Genomic DNA, 22,732 nt, shown 5'->3' with positions numbered 1-22,732 from the left:
CCAGGGCACGTTGTCACATAAGGGCCTACCCAGGGTCCCTCTCAATAACACAGAACTCCAAGGTTGCTGCAGTCAAGACACACCTGTTATTCCTGACTCCGCCTCAACTGACAAGGGCAAAAACAAGTGTACAATACAGGGAGACCTAGGTGCCCCGAGGGGCAGTTGAAGGTAACCACAGCCAAGGATGACCACATAACAGCAGGCCACAGGTTCCCAGCTCCTTGCCACAGGCAGCCATCACCACCCCCTCGCCATGCCCTCGGAGCTCCAGGGGCACATCAGGTGCAGCAGCCCGCCTTTGTCCGGCGGGCGGGCTCAGAGCTGGCAATGTCCACGGTCTGGGCCGGCCCCTCTGCCCTCTGGTGATGGATCACTGGCACCACCATGTCAAACAAGGTCTCGAAGAGCAGGTCCACATTGTGGCCCGTCTTGGCACTGGTCTCAAAGCACATCTGCTCGGCGGCCGGCGCGTCCCTCTCATCCATCATCTTGTATTTGAGGATCTTCTTGTAGAGGGCCACCGCGTCCTCTGGCCGCACCTGCTTGGGCGCCCTGGATGGGGCCCCGCCCTCGGCGGCCGCCTGCTCCCGGCTCTCCCCTGGACCCTCACTACTCAGGTCCACTTTGGTCCCCACGATGGCGAAGAGGCATTCCTTGCTGGCCGTGTCCGTCAGGCCCAGGAACCTGTCCTCCAGCTCCACCAGGCTCTGCAGCTGATTGACGTCATACGTGAGGATGACGGCCACGGCCCCCCGGCAGTACATGGACCCCAGGCCGTGGAACTGCTCCCGCCCTGCAGGGAAGATGGGGAGGGAAGAAGTCAGCATTCCCCCCAGCCCTGGCCCTCGCCACAGGCCACCATCCCAGAGGGACCGGGACCCCAGGAGGAGAGTCTGCAGCCAACACACCAATGTCCAGTGCCAGGAGTTGAGTGACTAAGGCCTCCAGCCAATCAGAGCCCTGCACAGGTGCTGCAGCACCACCTCCTTCCAGGTCAGGAGGTGGCAGGTCCGTGACCCCAGGAAGGGGACCCCCCAAAGCCCAGTCAGGTACACAAAGCTGGGCACACCCAGCACCCTGCTGTTCCCATTCTGCTCTCTGCCAAGGCAGTGCCAGTCTTCCTTCTCACCCTCCCCCATCTAGAGCCACGGCCAAGGCAGAGGAGACCAGCACAGCAGACAGGGGCCCCGACCTGTGTCTCACCACAGTTATCTGTGCAACACCGCCACATCATGTCTGCTCACGCTGTAGCTGCAGACAGCAGGCCCTGCCTGTCGGGCTAAGACTTCTGCAGATGCCCCCTGCTGACCCCGACTGAGATCTCCAGCCACATACAGCCAGAGGGCAGGCTGGGCCTGCCGTCCCCACAGTCGGATCAACCGAAAGCACCCCATCAGCACCGCCTCCTCTCCCAGACGCAGGCATGTGCAGCCTTGCTCAGGGGCACGCCCACGTGGAGGCGGGCAGGCCTCACGGGATACCAGGCACCTGCTCTCTTCATCCCCGCGTCCTTGTGCTTGCAATTGCAAGGTGAGATGCTGCCTCCAAGGCAGAGCCATGGGGCATGGCAACTCTGTGCCATTCCTCAGACAGGAGTTTGCCCTGGGCACTTGCCTAGGCAACTCCCCAGTTTTGAATGCACAAAACTAATCCAGCCCTTTCCTGCAGCTCACCTGCAGCCAATGCCACACGCGCCTCCTCTCGCCAAGGGCCCGCATCCCGGGGCCGGCCAGCAGCCTGGATTCTCAGCCAGCGGCGAGTTCAAGGGTGTGAGCCAAGCACAAGGGCCACTGCACCCAGAGCAGGGGAGAGGCAGACTCCTCCCACCCTCACCCCTAGGATAGTCTGGCCACTCCCTCAGCCACTGCAGGAGCAGCGGGCGGCAAGCACAGCGAGCAGCCACGACACCTTCAGACATTCCTGATAGCCACGCAGTGGCCACATTGATGTCACGGCAGCCCTTAGACCTGTGCCCACCCCAGCTCAGCTTTTCACAGTCAACAGTGAACAGGACAGCCCCTATCACGGTGAAACAACTTCCACCAACTGCATCACAGTGCACCTGTCATCTTGGGAAGAGGGGAGCCGAGGAGCCCTGCCCCCCAGCGAGGAGCCCTTGCTCCCTGGACACAGATGGGCCTGAGGGTGTGATGCCCACACACCAACATTCACACCCAACAGCACTTTTGTAAGCAGACAGCCCACAGAGCACCACCAACTTCCACTCCCCCATCGGAAATGGCCTGATTCCGAAACCGACGCCTGGCACTGCAGGTCAGCCACCCCACCCGGGGCAGGCCCTGGGGAGAGGCACCTGCTGGACGCAAGCCCACGTCCCAGGAGTGCCAGCACAGGCCTGCTGACGCTGCCTCAAAGCAGGTGGATGACTGCGGCCGTCACCCTCAGCCCGAGGCAGAGGCAGCTGTCAGCCCTGACCCTTTCTGCCATCAGGATGAAGCGGCAGCACTGGGCCGTTGGGAGGATGGATCCTGAGCAGGTGCACGTCCTCCATCCGATCCCAGCTGGATGCAAGAGGGACAGCAACAAAGACCAGTCCCTGAGGTCGACCTGTGCTGCTTTGCCAGACCCCCGCTGCGCCTGAACGTGAGGTCCCCAGTGCCCTGTCCAGTGCTGTGTGAACGGGCACCCGCCTGCACGATGGGGCCTGGGTCTGTGAGCCCGGGGAGTGGGGGGCCAATTAGAGCCCCTAATCACCTGGCCCGGGTCCTTAGGCTCACCCACGAGAACTGGTCCTCCTCAATGGAAGAGATGGAGCGGTGGGCCTGATGCACATGGAGGACATGGCAGCCAATCGGGGCCCTACAGAGGACACCTGGTGCCATAGCAGAGGAAGGGGACAGAGTACATTGGACAACTACCCCAGCCAAACAACGACAGCAAATGTCTGGGCAAATGGAGACTCTAAGGTGAACTATGTCTGCCAGTGGACATTGGAAGGATTTCCTCATCCTTGGAGCAACACTACCGAAACCACTTGGGCAGAACCCTGGAGTGTGCGCCCCATCGGGGACCCCAGGTTGATATCAGGACCCTGCAGTGTGTGCTGCATTGGGGACCCCAGGTTGATATCAGGACCCTCGGAGTGTGTGCCCCATCGGGGACCCCAGGTTGATATCAGGACCCTCGGAGTGTGTGCCCCATCGGGGACCCCAGGTTGATATCAGGACCCTCGGAGTGTGTGCCCCATCAGGGACCCCGGGTTGATATCAGGACCCTCGGAGTGTGTGCCCCATCAGGGACCCCAGGTTGATATCAGGACCCTGGAGTGTGCACTGCATTGGGGACCCCAGGTTGATATCAGGACCCTCGGAGTGTGCGCCCCATCAGGGACCCCAGGTTGATATCAGGACCCTGGAGTGTGCACTGCATTGGGGACCCCGGGTTGATATCAGGACCCTCGGAGTGTGCGCCCCATCGGGGACCCCGGGTTGATATCAGGACCCTCGGAGTGTGCGCCCCATCGGGGACCCCAGGTTGATATCAGGACCCTGCAGTGTGCGCCCCATCGGGGACCCCAGGTTGATATCAGGACCCTCGGAGTGTGTGCCACATCGGGGACCCCGGGTTGATATCAGGACCCTCGGAGTGTGCGCCCCATCGGGGACCCCAGGTTGATATCAGGACCCTCGGAGTGTGCGCCCCATCAGGGACCCCAGGTTGGCATCAGGAGGCTGTTACCCATCCCTGAGTACTGGGGTAGCTGGGTGGCTGGGTATGGCTTCTCCCCTTCCACCAGAAATGGGAAGAAGAAATAAAAAATTTGACAGTGGTCTCACCCACTTTGCTCTAACCCTCTATCCTTCCCACCCTAAACTATATCAACATTATCAAAAATTAAAATAAAAAATTAAAACACCCCAAGCCCTGACTTCCGAGCTTAGGAAGCAGGGTCCAGCGGAATGCAGCTGTCACCGGAGCCTCAGGAAATCCCTGGAGGTTACCTGAGCATAACCACCTCTCCACAGCAGGAGCCACACACGGCAGGGTCAGACAAGGAGCAGCTCTGGACGTCTGGCCCCAAACGCAGGGAGAACAGGAAACTTCCATCTCAGGAGGCCCCGCAGAGTTCTAACAGGAATTAAAAGCTTGTCCCATGGGGCCGATGGCGTGATGCATACAGGCACTGGCTCGTGTCCCAGCTGCTCCACTTCCCACCCAGCTCTCTGCTTGTGGCCTGGGAAAGCAGCAGAAGATGGCCCAAGGCCTTGGGCCCCTGCACCCGCATGGCAGACCTAGAAGAGCTCCCGGCACCTGGATTTGGACCTGCCCGGTTTCAGTCCTTGTGGCCATGTGGGAAGTGAACCAGCAGGTTAAAGATCTCTGTGTTTCTCTCTGTAAAATACGCCCTTCAAATACAAGTAAATAAAAGCTTTTCCTGACATTCCCATCCAGCACTGGGATGTGTATCTGAGGAGGGCCTGGTGTGTCTGTGTGTGACTGTGTGTATCTTGGTGTGTGTGTGTGTCTGTGTGTCCCAGTATGTGCCTGTATCTACATGTGTCAGTGCGTATCTGTGTGTATCTCGGTGTGTGTCCGGGTAGGTGTCATAGCCACGGCCTGGCTGTGCCCCTCTATCCAGGCACTAATGTCCTTCAAGGGAAAGAACAAAGCAACAAAGACACGGTACACAGGAGGCCACCCGGGGCCCGGCCCCAGACAGCAGACTGGAGCTGCCACCAAGGCTCCCGAGGCGCCGGCGGGGCAGAGCCGGCCTGCAGAGCTCCCCAGACTGTGAGGCAGGCAGCTTCTGGGGCATCGGGCTACCTGTTCCATGGGTCCCTTGGGAACACAACCCCCCACGAGCCTGCACCCTGCCAGGGAACCCTGGGCTCAGCTCCCACAAGCGTCCACGTGACAGGTCAGGGGATGCAGGCCCCTGCTTCCTGCACTGCACGGATAGCGCACGGCTGAGCGGTCTTGACCGGCAGTGACCAGAGTCCGTTCCCCACCCGTGGTCGGACAGAGCCTGCAGCCAAACCCCAGGCAGAGAGGAGGCCCCTCTTGGCCAGTCAGCAAAACTCACTTCCTGAAAACATGTCCCACAGCACAAAGGGCATGACAGCGACCAAAGCAGGGTTGTCTGCAGGCCGCCTGCCACCCCAGCCAAGCCAGCAGCACCACGACTCTGTCCCCACAGCCCCCTGTGCCACCCCAGCCAGGCCAGCAGCACCACGACTCTGTCCCCACAGCCCCCTGTGCCCACCCCAGTCACTGGGCCAGCAGCACCACGACCCTGTCCCCAAAGCCCCCTGTGCCACCCCAGCCAGGCCAGCAGCACCACGACCCTGTCCCCACAGCCCCCTGTGCCCACCCCAGTCCCTGGGCCAGCAGCGCCATGACCCTCATTCCCACGGCCCCCTGTGCACCTGGAGACCTGAGTCACCAGACTGGGCTACAATATTTCTTAAGAAATGTGTAAAAAAAATAAAAATAAATTTTAATTTAAAAATAAGATAAATAAATAAAAGAAATGTGAGGCGGCTCTAGCATGGTAGTCTAGCGGCTAAAGTGCTCGCCTTGCACGAGCCGGGATCCCATACGGGCGCCGGTTTGTGTCCCGGCAGTCCCACTTCCCATCCAGCTCCCTGCCTGTGGCCTGGGAAAGCAGCAGAGGACGGCCCAAAGCCTTGGGACCCTGCACCCACAGGAGACCCGAAAGAGGCTCCTGGCTTCGGATCAGTTTAACTCCAGCTGTTTGGGGTCACTTGGGGAGTGAATCAGCAGATGGAAGCTCTTTCTCTCTGCCTTTCCTCCTCTCTGTATATCTGACTTTCCAATAAAAATAAATCTTTAAAAAAATGTGAGGAAGAAGAGAAGGTAGTCACACTCTGATGTACACACAGCACTCAGGAGGATCGCACGCTGGGTGCTGGCTGCAAACTGGGGGGGCTGGCTGCAAACTGGGGGGGCTGGGTGCAAACTGGGGGGGCTGGGTGCAGGCTGCAAATGGGGAGTGGTGCGGGGAGATACGCAGGCACCTGCAGTGGACAGCTGACCTCGGGCACAGCACCAGATGCAGGCCTGAGCCAGGCCAGGCAGGGGCAGCTGCTGGTGGCACAGAGAAGGGTTGCTCCTCCTCAAATGGAACAGCCTCAGTTGTTTTAACACATGGCAGGCACTGCCATAGTTTCCCCCACCAACCCAGGGAGATGGACGTTGACCCTGATCCCACGTGCAGCAGTCAGAATGCGACTGGCCGCATTCACATGGGTCCCCGACCTACAAGGGCAGAGTCCAGGGTCCCCTGGCTCCCGGCCGGGCTGACTCTCAGGCGGGTTAGGGGAAGGAAGGAGATGATCTCAAAGCGGCATCAAGGAATGCGAATCCCAGCAAAGGCAAGAGGAGCGTGGACAGAGAGCCAGGAGCAGCCCAGCCCAGCACGCTCACCTGGGCCTGAACTGGCCCAGCAACGAGACACCAGCCCCAGCCCAGCCCCCACCACCGTCCCCGGCACATCACAGCTCTGCACAATCCTGCAGCGCCATCGGGAGAAGAATCCACGGAAACCAAATAAGAGACCCTCCCCTCACAGCCACGCAAGCCACCTGGGACACAGCGGGTTAAGAGCTACCCTTCCCAGTGCCGACTTCACAGGAAAGGGCAAATGAAGCAGCTGTGCCCAGAGAGAGGTGCCGGGGGCGCTGAGCCAATCCCCACAGCCCACCCCAGGTCACCGACATTCCTTCAACCTGTGCTGGACAGCCAGTGGCCAGGGAGGCCAGTCCCGGAGGAAGGGAGGGAGGGATGGAGGACCACAGCACAGCCCCACTCCAGGGCCTGGCCCCCACCCGGAGCAGAGTCTGTGAGGGGCTGGTTCTTTCTGCTGGCCCCTTTGCTCGCCCTCACACCTGCAGCCACACCAGCACATCAGTGCCCCAGCTGGGCCATCAGCAAAGTCGGTGCCCTGTAGCCGCTCTCACGGCACCTGCGGGCGGCCCTGCCTCAATCCTCCACGACAGGTACACAAACCGGGGCCAGTTTCCCAAAGCTGAGTCTGTCCTGTATAACTTAATAGGTATCGTGGCCCAGTGGGTTAAGCTGCCAGTTCAAATGCTCCATCCCTCATCTGATGCAACGCCCTGCTAATGTGCCTGGGAGGCACGGTCTCGGCTCAGGCGCTTGGGCCCTGCCATCCATGTGGCAGACCTGGGTGGATTCCAAGCTCGTGCTATGGCTGGCCCTCTCACACCAAAGTCCCATGCAAGCAGAGAGGGAGGCAAAGCAGTGGGACTTACACCAAGCTCTCCGATGCAGGACATGGGCGCCCCAGGCAGCAGCGTACCCGAAGTGCCACACCCGAGGTTGGCTGCCCACGAGGACATAAAACCCATGGAAGCAGGCCCTGTGAGCCTAAACATGGTGCCTCCTCAGGGCACCGGACACAGCAAGATCCTGCTTCCTCAGCTCTGCCTCCCCTGGGCTGCAGGGAGCCCGGGGCAGCTTCCTGCTCCCCACCCCACGCCTGGCAGTCGGATTAAAAGTGTGACTTAGCAGGCGACTTAAGAGCCAAGCCAACATGAGCCACAGCACCTGCCCCACTGCGTGCTTCTGACCCCTGAGCCTGCCCACCTCTGCCATCTCCTGCCTCCCTTGATACTCCCCAGCAGGGCCAGAGCAGCCGGATGCCCTCAAGACTAGGGCCAGCCCACAGGTAGGCACCCGCCTGGGGCCTGACGCCCCGCTCCTGAGCTGCTGCCGCTGGGTTAGAGGCAAGGGGTCAGAGCTAGTCAGGACTAGTGAGTCGGCGTTGGAATGCACATCAGCCCTGGCTATGGAAAAGCTGCCCACTGACTCCATGACAGGTGCACACACTTTCACACCCCGGAACAGCGTGTCCCCGAGCCACTCACAAGTGTCACCAGCCCTGACCCAGCACAAGCACAGCTGTCACCTGCTGCGGGGACTGGGAGAGGCACAGTTGCAGCAGCCTCTGCAATCTAGAAGATTCCCAGTCTGCAACAGGAACCTGCCCAGAACGTCACCGCCTCCGACTCACTCTGAGCTTTTACCTGAAGCCTGCTCTCCCGGGGCACCCCAGGGCCCGGACTCCTTCCGGCTGGGGGCCTCAGCTTCCGCACTGCCGCTCCTGCCCCCGGCCAGGCCAGGCAGCGTCCTCCCCAGAGCTGTCCTAGGATTAATGCAATCGGCCATCTCCATCAAGTCCCCATCCATGGAGGCCAGGTCACACACACACCAACACACAGGGACTTGTCGGGCCTGGGCCAGCGGGCACCAGGACACACTGGGGCAGCCTCGGGGGGGGTGGGGAGTGGATCATGGCAGAGCTGAGCATCTGCCAGGACAACACTGGGCTCTGGCCAGGCACTCGGCTAGCCCACCCCGTGCCCCTGCCCCAAGCGATCCTTTAAGGGGCATGTGGCACCCCTTAGAGCACCCACGTGTGACACCGGGGTGCCTGGGATGGGACCCTCCTTTTCAGCTCCAGCTTGCTCATGACACACACCCTGGCAGCAGGTGGTGGCTCCTCCCGCCCACACGGAAAACCCGGACGGAGCTGCTGGCTCCTGGCTTTAGCCTGGCCCAGGCCAGCTGGCCTCAGCATTTGGGGAGTGAAGCACAGGATGCATGGCTATCTTTCTTTCTTTTGCAAAAAAAAAAATATAAATAAGTAAGCCCTTTACAAAATTTAAAAGGGCGGGCCCAGCGTGATAGTGTAGCAGTTAAGGTCCTCATCTTGAACGCGCCGGGATCCCATATGGATGCCGGTTCTAATCCCGGCAGCTCCACTTCCCATCCAGCTCCCTGCTTGTGCCTGGGAAAGCAGTCGAGGACGGCCCAAAGCCTTGGGACCTTGCACCCACGTGGGAGACCTGGAAAGAAGCTCCTGGCTCCTGGCTTCAGATCGGCGCAGCACCAGCCGTTGTGGTCACTTGGGGAGTGAATCATCAGACAGAAGATCTTCCTCTCTGTCTCTCTACCTCTCTGTACATCTGCTTTTCCAATAAAAATAAATAAATCTTTTACAAATTTTTAAAGGGCAAAAGCGTGACTCTCACCCACACACGCGGAACTGGCCTGCACGCTGGTGTGGCAGACACTGACCGCTGACCGCAGCAGCACCCTGCAGGTGCGTGCTGAGCGGCGTCGCAGAACTCCCAGGAGACGTAGGGAGAAACCTACACAGATGCCCGAACGTCGCCCTCGCTGCTGCTCCTGCTTGTTCAGGAGCGTCCTGACGGGTCCCGTAACGGGCACACTCGGAGAAACACGGGGGACGCTGGAGTAAATGCACAGAGGCCTGGCTGTCATACATGGACGGAAAACCACCCTACCCCTCCCACAGCCCTGCGCTCGGCCCCCAGACCAACTCACACCCACCTAGGCACGCCCTTGGCAACCTCAAACACACAAGTTCGTGCCCAGGGATGGAGGCTCGGGGCCCTCTCTGCCGGGGACGTGCCCAGGGATGGAGGCTCAAAGCCCTCTCTGCTGGGGACATGCCCAGAGCAGACATGCAAGACGAGCCAACCAATCAGAACTGGGTGTTGGGATGAGACCATGAAGATGGTGGCTTCACCAAGAACAAATGCAAAGCAGCGACAGCAAAGGCACACCAACCATGTCCAGGACGCACCTTTTCTTTTAGCACGAAGCGAGGGACCTCCAGGGTCCTCCACACTTCACCACGAAGCCATCCCCGGTGCCAACCCCATGGCCTCGGATTGCCCGGTGCTCCTCTTGGGCACCGTCACACCCCAGCATGCCACGCATCCGTCTACTTCACACAGGGGCTGGGGCGCCGCGTGCCGCCCAGCATGAAAACTACACACCCACCCGGACTCAGACCCGGGAGGCCAGTCCTCGGCTTCTCGGCAAACCCAAGGCAGGCATGGGCCGAGCCAGGCAGCCCTGCCCTGCCAGCCCGCTCCACAGAGACCACGCGAGATGAGGCTGGCCCCTGCAGGACAGCTGTCAGCGACTGCCCTAAGACTCCTCGCTGACCCGGTACATAGGTTTGGGGGTTTGTTTTGTTTTTCTCAGAGAGGCAGAGTTACAGAAGCAGAGAAGGTGAGCTCCCGTGCCCCGGTTCGTGCCCACATGGCTGCAGCAGCTGGAGCCGGGCCAGGCTGGAGCTGGTAGCAGCTGGGGAGCAAGCTGGAAATCAGCCTGTGAGTGAGAGAGGCGCCCAGGAAAAGCACCCAGGAGCTGGGATGCACGCCTTGGCAACAGCCCGGAACGCCACACCACGAAGTCCTGCCCTCTCCTTGGTCACCCTACAGGTGGTTCCAGCCTTCCCTGGCCAAGGAAGGCTCCTCCAAGAACCCTCCCCATTCGGCTCCACGTGGGGGACCCAGCCTCCAGCCCAGCCCAGGGCCGGCGGGCTCCCCCCATCCGATGACACCGAGTGTGTGACACCACCAGGCACGCCTCTGAACTCACACTTTGTCCTAGAGAAGCGTGAGGAGGCGAGGGGGACAAACGGAAGCCCACTCCCTTCCCAGCCCCAGTCTGCACACAGCACTCTGGGCACACTCAGCTCTCCCCTGAGCCACCGCATGGCCTGCCAGGTATGTCCTCGCCGTTAAACCGCCTCACCTCGCCTCCCCACGTGAATGACCTGAGGACTTCATCTGGAGAGGCACCGTCTACCCTAATGGCTGCCCTGCTCCACAATTCCCCATGCCACCTGCTGTGCACCCCTCTCCCCTCCGCTGTCCCCCATCTAACAGAGCCAAGAGCTTCATCCTGGGCTCCTGGCAGGTACAGGGCCCACGCGTGAGAGGAGCTACAAGGGTTCCATGCATGAAAACCAGGCCTTCATCCTGGGCTGGCCGTGGGTGCAGGGCCCACGCGTGAGGAGTTAGGAGGGCTCTGGGGAGTTAGCACAGGCCCCTGAATGAATGAGGAACCGAGGCACTCAAGAAGCCTGCTCTCAGCTGAGCACCCACAAGCCAGTCCCCCGAGAACATGAACAGTCGGGACGTGGGAGGCGCAATGGGTGCCCCACCCACAAACCAGGCTTGACTTTCAGATGGGAACCCAGGGCTCAGGTGCCTGGCCACTGACCAGGCAGCCATCACACACCCTCCGGAGGTACTCTCCAGTGTCACATCGCCCAAATGGCTGACACAGCAGCATGTGTCAGCTGACCAGGGCCCGTGACCGTCACACCAGAAACGGAGCAAAGAGGAAACAGACCCGAGTTACCAAAAGCACCTGTTGCTACACACTTCCTGTAGGAGCAGGCTGGGCGGCCCCTCCTGGCCAGCAGGAGTCGCTGTTTCCCAGTAGGAACTACAATTACCTGCCTTACTGTCCGTGCTACAATTCCTCATCACGGTGAGACACCAAACTCCAAATTCCTGCGTCACAGGCACATGGGACATCCTCTGTTGCCTTCCGAGGTGCACCAGCAGGGAGTGGGATGGGATGAGGCGCAGCCAGAGCTCAACCCAGCACCCATGGGAGCCGACACAGCAGACAGAGGCTTAACGTGTGGCAACAGCACCAGCCCCTGGAACTACTACTTTCAATTACCACTGTCGAGTACGGGGCCCAGCGTGACACAGTGTGTGCCCGAGACACTGCACCTGTCCCACGCTCATTTCGGCAACAGCAGGGTGTGGTGGTCAAGCATGCACACAGAACAACGACCCCCCAACTAGTTGGAAACATTACTATTATTGAACCCTAGACCTGGATTTGGTTCCCAATCACTGATGTCTGGGTGGCGGATGCAAGTGGGTGCTCGCCACCAAGTCCAGGGCAAGGAGCTGGGCAGCTCTCGTGCCATCCCCCACGCTCCCCCAGGAGTTGGGCTGCAGCTGGGGCTCATGGCTAGCAGTGGTCATGACCTTCCTGACTGGGCAGTGATGGCGCAGGGCAGCTCTGGTTGGTCTAGGAGGGTTACACATAAGTGGAGTTCCCCTCCCTGGACCCAGAACTGGCCCAAAGCTCTCCAGAGGGCGCTGGCTACCTGGGCTACCCGCAGGAGAAGCAGGTGGCCCAGCAGCTGGAGGGCCAGCCATACCGCTCCCCTTCCAGTGGGTACGTGGGATAAAAGACAAGCTAGCGGGACAGGTATGAGGCTGGAGGGGCCAGGTCAGTGCACGAAGCCTGGGGCAGGCCTTGGCAGCCCTCCCCGTCCAGGCCTTCCCAAGTGCGACGGGGTGACAACTGGCTGCTTACTGCGAGTTAACATGCCCAAGGGCTTGGCACAGTCTCTTGCTCCCAGGCAAACGCCTTGGAAACACAAGCCCGCCAGAGAGCTCAGGGCTGGGCAGCCGCGAGGGGGTGAAAAGGGCAGAGGGGAGCCAGCTGTCCCCACAAACAGCTACACCAGCCAAATCCTGAGCAAAAACAGCTCTTACGAACCTTCCAGAAAACACACCTGCAAACTGAGCCACAATGTGCAAAAAGTTTAAAGCAAAGGCAGTGCCCGGACCATCCAGTTTCAGCCAGCAGGTCACGCCCCGGTGACCCCACAATGCACAACGGCAGACCGGACAGGACCACGGTTTAACTTCCATCACTGGACATGTGGCGCTGGCCCCCCCCAGGTCCCCCTCAGAGAGCTCTGCCTCCTTTCCTGGTCAATTCCACTCAGGCTGAGTCTTCCAGGAAATACCCTGTGAGGAAACTGAGGCATTTTTCATGTTTTGGGGTGTGTTTTTAAGTCAAATTCTAAAAACAGCACAGTCAGTGAGCTCTGGTTAAAAATGTGTTATAAAATAATATTTTAAAAGGACCAGATTGTAGCATCACCAGCTAAGCCTCAGCATGTGGTGCCAGCATCCCATATGGGCACCTGTCTGAATCCGTGCTACTCCACTTCTGACCTAACTCCCTGCTAATGCGCCTGGGAAAGCAGAGAGGCATGGTCCGAGTGGTTGAGCCCCTCACCCATGTGGGAGGCCTGGAGGAAGCTCCGGCTTCATACCAGCCCAGACCGACTGCTGACGCCATTTGGCAAATGACCCAGCATGATGGCTAAGCAGCTAAGCCCCCACCTTGCAACCGCCAGGATCCCATATAGGCCCTGGTTCTTATCCCGGCAGCTCCACTTCCCATCCAGCTCCCTGCTTGTGGCCTGGGAAAGCAGTCGAGGATGGCCCAAAGCCTTGGGACCCTGCACCCACGAGGAGACCCAGTAGCGCTCCTGGCTCCTGGCTTCAGATCGGCTCAGCTCCAGCTGTTACAGCCTCTTGGGAAGTGAACCAGTGGACAGAGGATCTTTCTGTCTCTCCTCCTCTCTCTGTAACTCTTTCAAATACACGTTTTAAATGTGCAACAGGGCATCTTGGATTCTCAGAAATAACAGAAAAAGCAGACCGCTGCCCCTCTCCCATGTCCCATGCTTACAGACATGATGGGGGTGGGGAGAAGAGCAGCTTTCCAAGGACCCGAGCCAGGGGGACGTCGGGACGCTCCTGCCCAGCCTGCAGGGCCCGCAGGTGACCTTGCTAAGGCGGACACGGTCCAGGCGCCTGGGAGGGGGCTGCCCCGTGCTCAGCACCCAGCAAGGAGCCGGACGGGCTATGCCGGCAAGCCTCACCTCCTCTCTAAAAGGAGGGCCTAAGAATGCTACCGGCTGGGAAGGGCCTCTGCTCGTGCAGAAAGATCACACACTCCTAGGTTTTGCGGCAATAGGAAGCTATCTTACATTAGAGAAGCCCAAGTGGCCCTCAGCCCCTCCCTCCTAGGGCGGTGTCTCCAAAGAAAGGCCTCTTGTCCTGCAGCGCCCACCTGCAGCCAGACAGCCACACAAAGCCGCTTTGCCCCAGCGGGCCCTGAAGGTGGGAGGCGGGTGGGGGCGGAGGCTGCTCTCCCACACACAGCGGCTGCTTCCTGGCACTTACCACTTGGGAAACAAAAGTGACCTTCAAGGGAAGGGCTATCGCAAACTCTGGACCAGGCCTCCCGGCCCCTCCCCTGCATAAGAGAGCTGGAAGGCTAAAGGCAGAGGCTCCCGCGGCCAGAGGCTGCAGATGCGGGGCGTCCTCGCAGCGCAGTGCGCAGGCCCGCACGCTGCCAACCCAGCTCCAGACCCCAGGAAACAGGGCAACCACAGCTGGCACCACACACCAGAGTTCACTCAAACACATCGCCGATCTCCAACTAAAGCACAGGAGGAAGCCTCGCTCTGTATGGGGCAGAGCAGCAGATCGGGGGCCATGCCCTCGAGCGGGAGGCTGCCGCTCCTCAGATGTCACTGTCACGGGAGAGCGGCTGTGAATCAGGTCAGCGCTCATCCGCACTGCAAACACACGGGGTCTGACAATCACGAGCTCCCCACCCACCTGCCCAAGAAGACAAGCAGGGAAGCAGGAGTGACCAGACCCCGGGCCCAGGGGCCAGCGGGGGGACACACGTGCCCAGTCGCCACCAAGGAGCACAGCTCAGAACGGCCGGTTTTACAGAGCAGCTGGCTAGCTGGGATGTGAACCGGCCCAGTGTCGCGTGAGGCAGTGACACAGCCTCGCGGGAGAGCGATTTGGTGACTTCTGAATGAGCCCAACAGGAGCTGATCGAACCATCCCAGCTCCTGCTCAGGACTCACCCAGAACTGAACGCTGGGCTCCACAGCCAAGGCTCTGGGTGTGCGTTCACAGCAACTTCACCCGCAGTCAGACAGCCCACTGTCCAACGGGTGAGCGGGCAACCCTTCGGGGCACTTCCTGACCCAACAGCAATGCGTGGAACAGATGAGCACCCACAAGCCCCAGGCACTTTGGGGATGCTAGTCTCAGCCATTCCAGAAAAGACAGAAAACTGACGACACAGCGAGCCACTCAGGCCAGGACGGAGCAGGTGACCGCAAGGGACACTGGGTGCTGAGGACACAGTGAGCCACTCAAGCCAGGACAGAGCAGGTGACCGCAAGGGACACTGGGTGCTGAGGACACAGCAAGCCACTCAGGCCAGGACGGAGCAGGTGACCGCAAGGGACACTGGAGACTTTGTGTCGTCTCTTATCGTATTGGGGTAGTGGCTTTACCACTGTCTGTTTACCAAAACCTTTTTCTAAAACATAATATTCTGAATTTGAAAGGCAGTTTTTACAGAACAAGAAAGAGAAATTTTCCATCCACTGGTTCTCTCCCTAAATGGCCGCAATCGCCAAAGCTGAGCCAATCCGAAGCCAGATTGAAAGTGAAATACCTGGGGCTCCAACCATTGCACTTGCAGGTGGGAAGTTAGCCTGCCATGACACTGGCCCCTATCAAAACTTTTAACTACACACTAAAAGAGTTCATAAATAAATCCCATTCAGGGCCCGGTGCGGTGGCCTAGCAGCTAAAGTCCTCACCTTGCATGTCCCGGGATCCCATACGGGAGCCAGTTCTTAATCCCAGCTGCTCCACTTCCCATCCAGCTCCCTGCTTGTGGCCTGGGAAAGCAGTCGAGGATGGCCCAAAGCCTGGGACCCTGCACCCGTGTGGGAGACCTGGAGGAGGTTCCTGGCTGCTGGCTTCCAGTCGGCACAGCACCGGCTGTTGCACTCGCTTGGGGAGTGAATCATCGGACGAAAGATCTTCCTCTCTGTCTCTCTTCCTCTCTGTATATCTGACTTTGTAATAAAAATAAATAAATAAATCCCTTTCAATAAAACTTGCTTTAAAAAAAAAAAGATGGGGGGCTGGTGCTGTGGGGTAGTACATGAAGCTATTGCCTGTGATACTAGCATCTTGCATGGTCACTGGTTTGAATCCTGGCTGCTCTACTTCCAATCTGAAGGCTGGTTGCCATCAAGGAAAGCTGAATCCCGCCTCCTGGTCCCCTAGCCTCCCGGTCCCCGAGTCCAGGTGTCCCTGCCTGCCCCAGGAACTCCTGGCTTCAAGGAGTGATCTGGCTGGCTTTACAGGGCTCACTCACTGGACATAGGAGCTCTTTGCTTCTCCAACAGAGAGTCCCGTGGCCGGTGTTGACCTGCCTCCGCAGAACCCCAGACCACTCGGAGCCCGCCTGGCCCTCGTGAATTCCCTGAAGGGCATTAAGACCAATCCAAGCAAGTCCATGAGAACCACTGGCCAGCGCTGGCCACGCACCCCTCAGGCCAGCCCTAGCCGTAGAGCCACTAACCCCTCAGGAGCTTGGGGATGGCGCCACAGCTGCCCAGCTCCCCACTCTGCACTTCACGGTTAATACCTACTTTCTCCCGCCACCCCCATGTCAGTGACTGGCTTTGGATGTCAGGCAAGCAGACCCAGTTTGGGGGATCCAATCAGTTTGCAGTGTTTAGCAACAAATCCAGTTCCTGCTTAGGGCCTGGAAGAGCAGCGGAGGATGGTCCAAGCGTTTGGGCCCCGTACCCACGTGGGAGGCCCAGAAGCAGCTCCTGAGTTCAGGCTGGTCTGGCCCCTGCAGCTGCAGCCATCTGGGGAGTGAACCAGCAGATGGAAAACCTTTCCCTACACTGTCAAATAAATATGTATTTAAAACAAATACAAAACTAAAAGATATCTTGGGAGCCCAAAGGTGGGTGGGGGGTGGGTCTGTGTGGTCTCTGCCCTGTATCTGTTTCCCAGTTACTTTGACTCTTATTTAGTAAATAGAACTTTGCATTTCCAAACAGCAGGCTAACCTGTCCCACCCCAGCCTGCATTCCCTCTCCCCCTGGAGCTAGACCCCCAAGGTGGTCGGCCCACCCCTCCTCCATTTTCCAAATTCCCCACCCACAGGGCAAGGGGCTCCCTCTGGATGATCCCTCTGTGATTATGAATCCACTCGGGCTGTGAATTCCTCCCCTTGCCTGTTGTGTCCTCTTGTCTGGCTCTAAATCCATTCCTTGAACCTTGGATTTTGGCCCTAGTACTTTTTTTTAAATTATTAATTTTTATTGGAAAGTCAGATATACAGAGAGGAGAGACAGAGAGGAAGAGCTTCCGTTTGCTGGTTCACTCCCCAAGCAGCCACAGCAGCTGGAGCTGAGCCAATCTGAAGCCAGGAACTTCTTCCAGGTCTCCCACACGGGTGCAGGGTCCCAAGTTGTTGGACCACCTTCGGCTGCTTTCCCAGGCCACAGGCAGGGAGCTGGATGGGAAGTGGAGCAGCCGGGATTAGAACCGGCGCCCACAGGGGATCCCAGTGCACACTAGGCTACTGCCGCACTGGCCCCAGTGCTTCTCATCTCAGAGATTTCACTTGGCTCATGACATCTTCCAGTCTTCCGCCATTCTAGCATGGCTGTGGCAGTCACCTGAAGACCTTTACCAACAACCCTGCATCGCCATCCCTGTCCTCCTGCGTGGGAATAGCCACGTTCACACTGCGAGACACCTCCCACGCCAGCCGCTGCTCGGCCCGGCTGCACAGGGGGCCGTGGGCCAGGAAGGCTCTGCCCCCTCCCCGGTGGGTGCAGAAGCAGAGAAGGGGGTCCTAGTTGCTGCCGGCTGGGCCAGCCCCAGCCCCTGGCTTCTGGTTCAGACTTCACTCCACTTTCGCCCCCACAAGGGCCTGGCTGACCACGCCTTTCAGAGGCCATGTGACATTGAGAGAAGAAAGCCCTCGCTCTGGACTCTAAAAGTTTCGTCAAGGGGCATGACAAACTAAGCCTCAGTCTGTGGTGCCAGTATCTCATACGGGTACCAGTTCGAGTCCCAGCTACTCCAATTCCAATTCAGGTCCCTGCTGACACACCTGGGAAGGCAGCAGAGGATGGTCCAAGTGCACCCACATGGGAGACCCGGACGCAGCAGGTGGAAAAGCTCTAACTCTGCCTTTCAAATAAATAAATCTTTAAAAAAAAATCTGGGCCCAATATGATAGCCTAACAGTAAAATCCTCTCCTTGTATCCGCCAGGATCCCATCTGGCCACCGGTTCAAATCCCAGCTGCTCTACTTCTGAACCAGATCCCTGCCTGTGGCCTGGGAAAACAGCCGAGATGGCCCAAGGCCTTGGGAGCCTGCACCCACGTGGGAGATTTGGAGGGAGCTCCTGGCTTTGGATCAGCTCAACTCTGGCCGTTGCAGACACTTGGGGAGTGAATCACAGGACGGAAAATCTCTCAGTATCTCCTGCTCTGTATATCTGACTTTCCAATTAAAAAAAAATCCTTAAAAAACTGCCACTGCTTCTGACAATTTCATTCCACAATAACAGTGTCAAAAGTACCTAGTAAAACACTGAACTCCTGGCAGAGGAGAACCAGCGACCCCAGGAGTTTGCAGACCAGAGCTAAGACAAACAGGAAAGCAAAATAAGGAAGATAAGAAAGACAAAATCGCTGACCCAGCGATTCCTCCCCTGCAGGGGCCAAGTGCTGCCTCGCGTGGGCAGGGACGCAGGAAGGGCAGAAGCCAGCAGACATCTGGGGGAGCAGACAAGGCTGACAGCAGCAGAGCCCAAGGCCCACAGATGCATGGGCAGCAGTGCCCACGCACAAAGGCACGGGTAGCCATGCTCCCCGGAGAGAGTCCACACCCCTGGACGGTGCTGGGCACAGATCCTGACCCACGAGGCCCAACGGAGAGGCTGTGCTGGGGAAGCCAGGGTGGACAGGATACTGGGACATACCCGGGCACACTCCAGCCAGACCTGGAGCTTGCCCCACCGCAGAGACGAAGTCACTGGGCCAGTGTGGTGGCAAAAGAGGTTAATACTCCACCTGCGGTACCATGACATCTTCATGACATCTTCATGACATCCCATGCGGGGGCCAGTTCAAGTCCCAGCTGCTCCACTTCAGATCCAGCTCCCTGCTGGCGTGCCTGGGAAAGCAGGGGGGGACGGCCCCAGTGCTTGGAGCTCCACACCCACGGGAGAAACCCAGGCACCGGTACGTCTCTGGGGAGCCATTTGTCCTGAGCTCCCGACTGCAACCCGGCTCTGCTCTGGCTGCTGAAGCCATTTAGGGCGTGAACCAGCCTTTCAAATTAACCTTTATCAAGAGAAATCTTTCAGAGGTGTTCTGTGGGCTTCACAGGCGGTCAGCAAACACGTTTGTCCTTAATTAGCCCACTCAAGCAGGCTTTTACCTCCTCCCCACCCCCAGAATTGGTGGGCATGCCAGGGCTGGAGCTCCAGGAGCTGCTGCAGCTGTTGCTGCTTGAAACCCTGCCGGCCAGCAAGGCTGGGCCTCCGCCTCCTCCTGGCCCTGGAGTGAAGCACTCGTCCAGGTGAGTCTGGAGGCCCCGCAGGTGCAGGTTCAGGTGCGTGAGCCTCCTGAAACCCGGCCATCCCCTCCCCAGCCAGCTCAGCACGAGCGCACGCAGAGGGGTGAGGTGAACGGGGTGTCCACACTCACACACCTGTTGTTTAACACCAGCCTGCAGGCGGGCAGGCCGAGACGGCCCGCGGGGACCCGGGGCTGCCGGCGTCCGCCCTACCCCCTCCCACCGAATCTTTAGGAAGGCAGCCCTCACCACACAGGGAAGGTAGGTGCTGCGGAGAGCACACTGCAACAGAGGCACGTGCGGACGAGAAGCACTGCCCAGGGCTGTGTGCATGGTGGAAGGAGCGGGGGCACTCTGCCTCACCCGGCTCCCACAGCCCCCGGGACTCACTCCTGGATGGCATCGGGATCAGTGGACAGCGTGGCCGAGACCGTCCAGACAGGGGCTCAGGGGGCAAAGTCAGCGACCAGGGTGGTTCAAACAGCTCCCCAGGGATGTCCCGATGCCTGGGACCTGCAGCTGTGTTCCGGCAGGGAGAGCTGGCACTGGGCACTGATGAGTCAGCTCTTAAACCAGGAGCCGTGGACTCTGAAGGCACCGCTGGCCAAGGGTTGGCATTGTGGCTCAGCCAGCTCAGCTGCCACAGTGCCACTTCAGTCCCTGTTCTTTGTCTGCACTGCCCTGCTCCCTGCTCAAGGTCTGGGAGGCAACGGGCGGCGGCCCAGAGCCTGGAGGTCTTACCGTCCTCAGGAGACCCGAATGGCACCCCTGGCCCAGCTGGGGCTCTTGTGGGCATTCTAGGCAGGGAACCTACAGAGGGAAAGTTTTCTGTCATGATGCTTTTTAAACATCACTGCTAGCTAAAGGTCCAGCCGGGAATGCTTTATCAGAAAAAGGGGAAAGGCACACATCACGTCAGCTACCGTGGCTGAGCGTGCCCTAGCCACAGGACGCAACACATGCGTGGCATGGAGTGGGCTGCTCAGACGAGACGTGCCAGCCTCCATCTATGGCGCCAGCATCCCATACGGCCGCCAGTTCAAGTCCCAGCTGCTCCATTTCCAACCCAAGCAGCAGAGGATGGCCCAAGCGCTTGGGTCCCTGCTCCCACACGAGCGACCTGGAAGAAGCTCCGGGCTTCAGCCCAGCCCTGGCCTTTGTGGCCCTTCGAGCAGTGAACCAGAAGATAGAAGTTCTGTGCCAGTGTTTCTCCTCTAACTCTGCCTTTCAATTTAAAAATAACCCTTTCTCAGAATGAACCCTTCCCTCCCGCCCCCCCGCCCCCCTGCAAGGGGTATTCAGCCTTGGAGACTGGGTTCAGGAAAGCCGTGGAGGGGCTGGACAGCCTGTGTGGAGGGGCTGGGCGGCCTCTGGCCAGCCATGCTGGCACCTCCCAGGGGCCCCAAGGCCAGCCACCACACAGAGAGCTCTTTCAGAGGTTCAGAGGGCCAGAGGTGGAGTGCTTGAGGGCTGGGGGCACTGTGAGGCCTGGGGGCATTGTTCTGCCCACGGCAGCCTGACCTTCAGGCCCCCAAAGCTACTCCCATTCCACATAGTCAGTCTCTCATTGTCCCTGGGAACCCACAGTGACAGGGCAGGGCGCGAGCCCACATGGTTCAACTCCCACTTGAGAACCAGGGCCCACCCAGCAGCCACCTGGCACACTGCAGGAGCCCAGTCCCACTTGTGGCTGCTGCCAACATGTGACACTGCTGCCGGTTCCCACAGAGAGGAAGGAGGTGCTCTCTGGGCACGGGAGCAATCAGCATTACCCCACCGCCCCGCCCCCACGCAGCTGGCAGGGACCCAGCCGGATGCAGACTCCCAGATCCCCGCTGCTAACGGCTGGCCAACTCCCTGCGCCTGCATGACTCGCAGGACTATGGTTAGGGACACTGTGGTGAAGGCACCTGCGCCAACAGCAAGGCGTTCCGTCACCTCCAGGGCCCAGACACGCCAGTGCCCAGCCGCTGCCCACGCTGGCCCTGGGGAGGCAGCGGACTCCCCAGGGTTCCAGGAATGAGGCGGCCACGGCAGGAAATGAGTTAGCACCTGCAGGACACATCCCATCAGCACGATTACAAAACCCTCAATGTACCAGAGGCTGCCCTGACACTGACAGGGAAAGTGGCCAAAGCTTCAACCTCACACACAGGGAGAAGCGGTCGGGGAGCCCCACCCAGCTACCTGGGCAGCCAGCATCCCTCCCGGACTCCGCCCACCGCGGGCTCCCGAGGAGGCTGAAGCAGAGGAGCCTGAAGCGTGGGAGCTGGGGCGGGAGAAGCGAGTGCTCTCACCTGGGGTGACGTGATAACACACCTGAGTCAGGGTATGGGCCTTTAGGAAAACTAGACCGCATGGGCGGGCGGGGGTACGGAGGCAGCGGACGGCAGGCCGCAGGGAGCTCGACGCAAAGGAGAAAAAATAAGTCTTCAGTTGCGTTTCGGACTGGCTGACAACTTCTCGCGGCCCTTCCAGTTTTCATGCTTCAGGTACAAGTTCCTTACGCACATTAGGGGCCGCCAGCAGGGCCGTATGCCTATGGGGAGTCCGCTTTCTAAGGCCTCACACACGACGCAGGTACTAGCCCACCACCACCTTAGCAAAGCTTCCTTAGGAAGTCACCCCAGGAGCCCGAGGACCCCGACGAGGGCCAGGGCCGAGCAGGTGCGCTCGGGCCGACCCGCCCCCTCCCCGGCGCGGGGCCTCTCTTCCCGGCCACCACCTCCGCTGCCCCCGAGGTCGCGTGCCCGGGGCTCCTTGCGTCCAGCGGAGCGGGGCGCCCAGAAGCGCGCCGGCGGGCCCTGGAGCGACCCCGCTGCGCCCCAGCAGCCTCACCTGCCGTGTCCCAGATGGACAGGTTGTAAGAGCGCCACTGCTTCAGGTAGAAGGCGCCGCCCACCGTGCTGACCGTGTCGGGGAAGCGCCGCTCCATGTAGCGCTGCAGCAGGGACGTCTTGCCCACGTTCATGTCCCCCAGCAGCACGATCTTGCCGTCGGGCTTGCGCATCTTGCTCCCCGCCCGAGGGTGGAGGAGCCAGCCCCCCGGGCGCCCGGACCCCTGCGCGCCCCACCAGCCCTGCGCTGGGCTCCCGCTCCGCCCCGGGGGCTGCGTCCCGGGACCACCCCGCAGCTCGGACTCCAGGCGGCCAGGAGTTTCCCCCAAGTCGGAGCTCGGGGCTCAGCAGAGGAAAACGAAAGTGGCGGGGGCGGTGCGGCTGGCCCTCGGCCCGCCCGCGTCCCGGCCAGGGTGGGGGTGGGGAGGCTGCCCCGGGCGCCCTCGCGGGCTCTGACCGCGGTCAGTCACGAGGCCGGCCTTCTGGGCAGGTGTTTGCTTTTGCAAGGAGTCCTTGTGGCTATCTTACTCGCGGCAAAGGGTGAGAACACGACTTCCGGGGCCCAAGCTTGCCCTCCTGCCTTTGAAGCAGAAACTCTGCCTTTGGCTGGGACCCGGGAGCCCCGCTCCTCGGCAGGGACCCCGGTCCTCCTCACCCACCACTCTGCCTTCTCCAGACGGGGCTGGGGTCGCTTCGTGGGAGTGACAGGACCAGCATCTGGGGGGGGGGCTGCTGACCTGGGGGCGGCCAGCACCGGACAGGGGTCCTGCCCTCCACGGGTCAGCAAGGACTT

The 22,732-nt window shown here is 60.0% G+C and overlaps 1 protein-coding gene across 1 annotated transcript; it reads right to left on the bottom strand.

Annotated features, from left to right (window-relative positions):
* Nucleotides 1–69: 69 nt before the first annotated feature.
* On the bottom strand, nucleotides 70–22,293 carry RAB20 (RAB20, member RAS oncogene family). Its single transcript, XM_040991141.1, has 2 exons — nucleotides 21,941–22,293; nucleotides 70–796 (listed from the first exon to the last, which is right to left on the bottom strand). The coding sequence occupies exons 1-2, from the start codon at nucleotides 22,110–22,112 to the stop codon at nucleotides 282–284; spliced, it is 687 nt and encodes a 228-aa protein (XP_040847075.1). The 5' UTR covers nucleotides 22,113–22,293; the 3' UTR covers nucleotides 70–281.
* Between the last annotated feature and the right edge of the window lie 439 nt (nucleotides 22,294–22,732).

This window comes from Ochotona curzoniae, unplaced genomic scaffold (genome assembly GCF_017591425.1).
Source record: "Ochotona curzoniae isolate NIBS_2020 unplaced genomic scaffold, NIBS_Ocur_1.0 contig_64, whole genome shotgun sequence".
NCBI classification, from domain to species: domain Eukaryota; kingdom Metazoa; phylum Chordata; class Mammalia; order Lagomorpha; family Ochotonidae; genus Ochotona; species Ochotona curzoniae.
The sequence above is the reverse complement of the archived record's forward strand: the minus strand, read 5'-3'. Positions and strand labels throughout refer to the sequence as shown.